Here is a 1,326-nt window from a genome sequence, read left to right as displayed (position 1 = left end):
TAAATAAATAAATAAATAAATAAATAAATAAATAAATAAATAAATAAATAAATAAATAGTTTGAAAACAATATGACTCCGGCTTACGCTTCGCGTGCGGGGGTCATAATAATAGTGATTGGGATTGACATTTGACTATTTTGCGTATTATTAGGTCTAATTATATTTTATATGTAGTTTTTTATCGTTGTGGTTTTGTTCAGTATTTTTTTTTCTGGTCATTATTTTATGTGTAGCGTTTTGACCAATGGGAGTGGTTTTAAGATTGGAAAACTCACTTGATTTTCGTAGTGAAAACTTTTCTAGTTGTCTTACTTTCTCTGCTGTAGAGAGACAGTATGAAGGTAAGCACAAATAATTTTGCACCAGAAAAACTTTCATAGATTAGACTTTTCTATTTGCTGTCAAAAACGGACACTTGCGTTGTGGAGTGACATCCGTTTCAAAATGTCGGTGTTTTCTACTTTTATTRTGAAATGCAAGTGCCTGCCCGGAAAGTCTTCCTCTTGTTCCTGTTTCTTCCGGAGCGCTGATCTGAACGGACCTGTGCACCAAAAATGACCGCTGCAGTCATGTCGAGTAAGTTTWGAGTTTTTATCTTTCGCTGCGTTTCACGTTTTTAACCCTGAACTGTTGAATGTATATATAATTTATTACTCTGAGAGCGGTGAAGTGTTAGTTAGCAGGCTCTGGTTCTGGTTCTGGTGTCGTGTTGTCGCAGGGTTCCGTCTGGCTGTGGTGCAGCTGCAGGTGGGCAGCGTCAAAGCGGACAACCTGAGCAGAGCCCGGAGGCTGGTGAAGGAGGCTGCGGGACAGGGCAGCAGGGTGGTGCTCCTGCCGGTGAGGCTCCACTTAACAGCTCTTTGTTTGTTTGTTTGTTTTTCTCATTTTATTTACAAATACAAATATATGTATTTTATATTGAAAACGCGGCTTTTAAAGTCATTTTAAAAATATTTCTCACAACTGGTGAAGCACTGCTGTAGCTTGACGAGGACAGTTTCTGTTTCTGTTGAGCTTTCTGCTCAGTTAAATATTTACTCTGTACTTGGTTTAGAAACGTTTGAAGAGAAACATTTTCTTAAGTACGTGGATTTTTTTTTATATCTTACATTAGTATCAAATCTGACAGTGAATTCAAAAATAACARGAAAAACCCTTTAAAACACCTAAATCGTGTGATTATGTTAAGAAGCAAGGAAGTTATGGTTGATTTTGTTCATGATTTCAGATTCTGCTATAATAGCTGAACCTTTGTGACCGTTCACCCTGTTTTTTGTTTTTCTGTTTTTATATATTTGCTCAATATACATACATACATATATAT

At 36.4% G+C, this 1,326-nt stretch overlaps 1 protein-coding gene across 2 annotated transcripts in view; it reads left to right on the top strand.

Annotated features, from left to right (window-relative positions):
* The first annotated feature begins 490 nt into the window (after positions 1-490).
* Positions 491-1,326, top strand: part of nit2 (nitrilase family, member 2) — a 31,711-nt gene continuing 30,875 nt past the window's right edge. For both annotated transcript variants that reach the window (XM_014020233.1, XM_014020234.1), the window contains exons 1-2: positions 491-578; positions 721-839. In XM_014020233.1, coding sequence (XP_013875687.1) covers positions 557-578; positions 721-839 — 141 coding nt within the window. In that variant the 5' untranslated portion in view covers positions 491-556. The remainder of the gene's footprint in view (positions 579-720; positions 840-1,326) is intronic.

Source organism: Austrofundulus limnaeus, unplaced genomic scaffold, assembly GCF_001266775.1.
Source record: "Austrofundulus limnaeus strain Quisiro unplaced genomic scaffold, Austrofundulus_limnaeus-1.0 Scaffold245, whole genome shotgun sequence".
Taxonomy (NCBI): Eukaryota; Metazoa; Chordata; class Actinopteri; order Cyprinodontiformes; family Rivulidae; genus Austrofundulus; species Austrofundulus limnaeus.
This window is presented reverse-complemented; position numbering and strand designations above follow the sequence as displayed.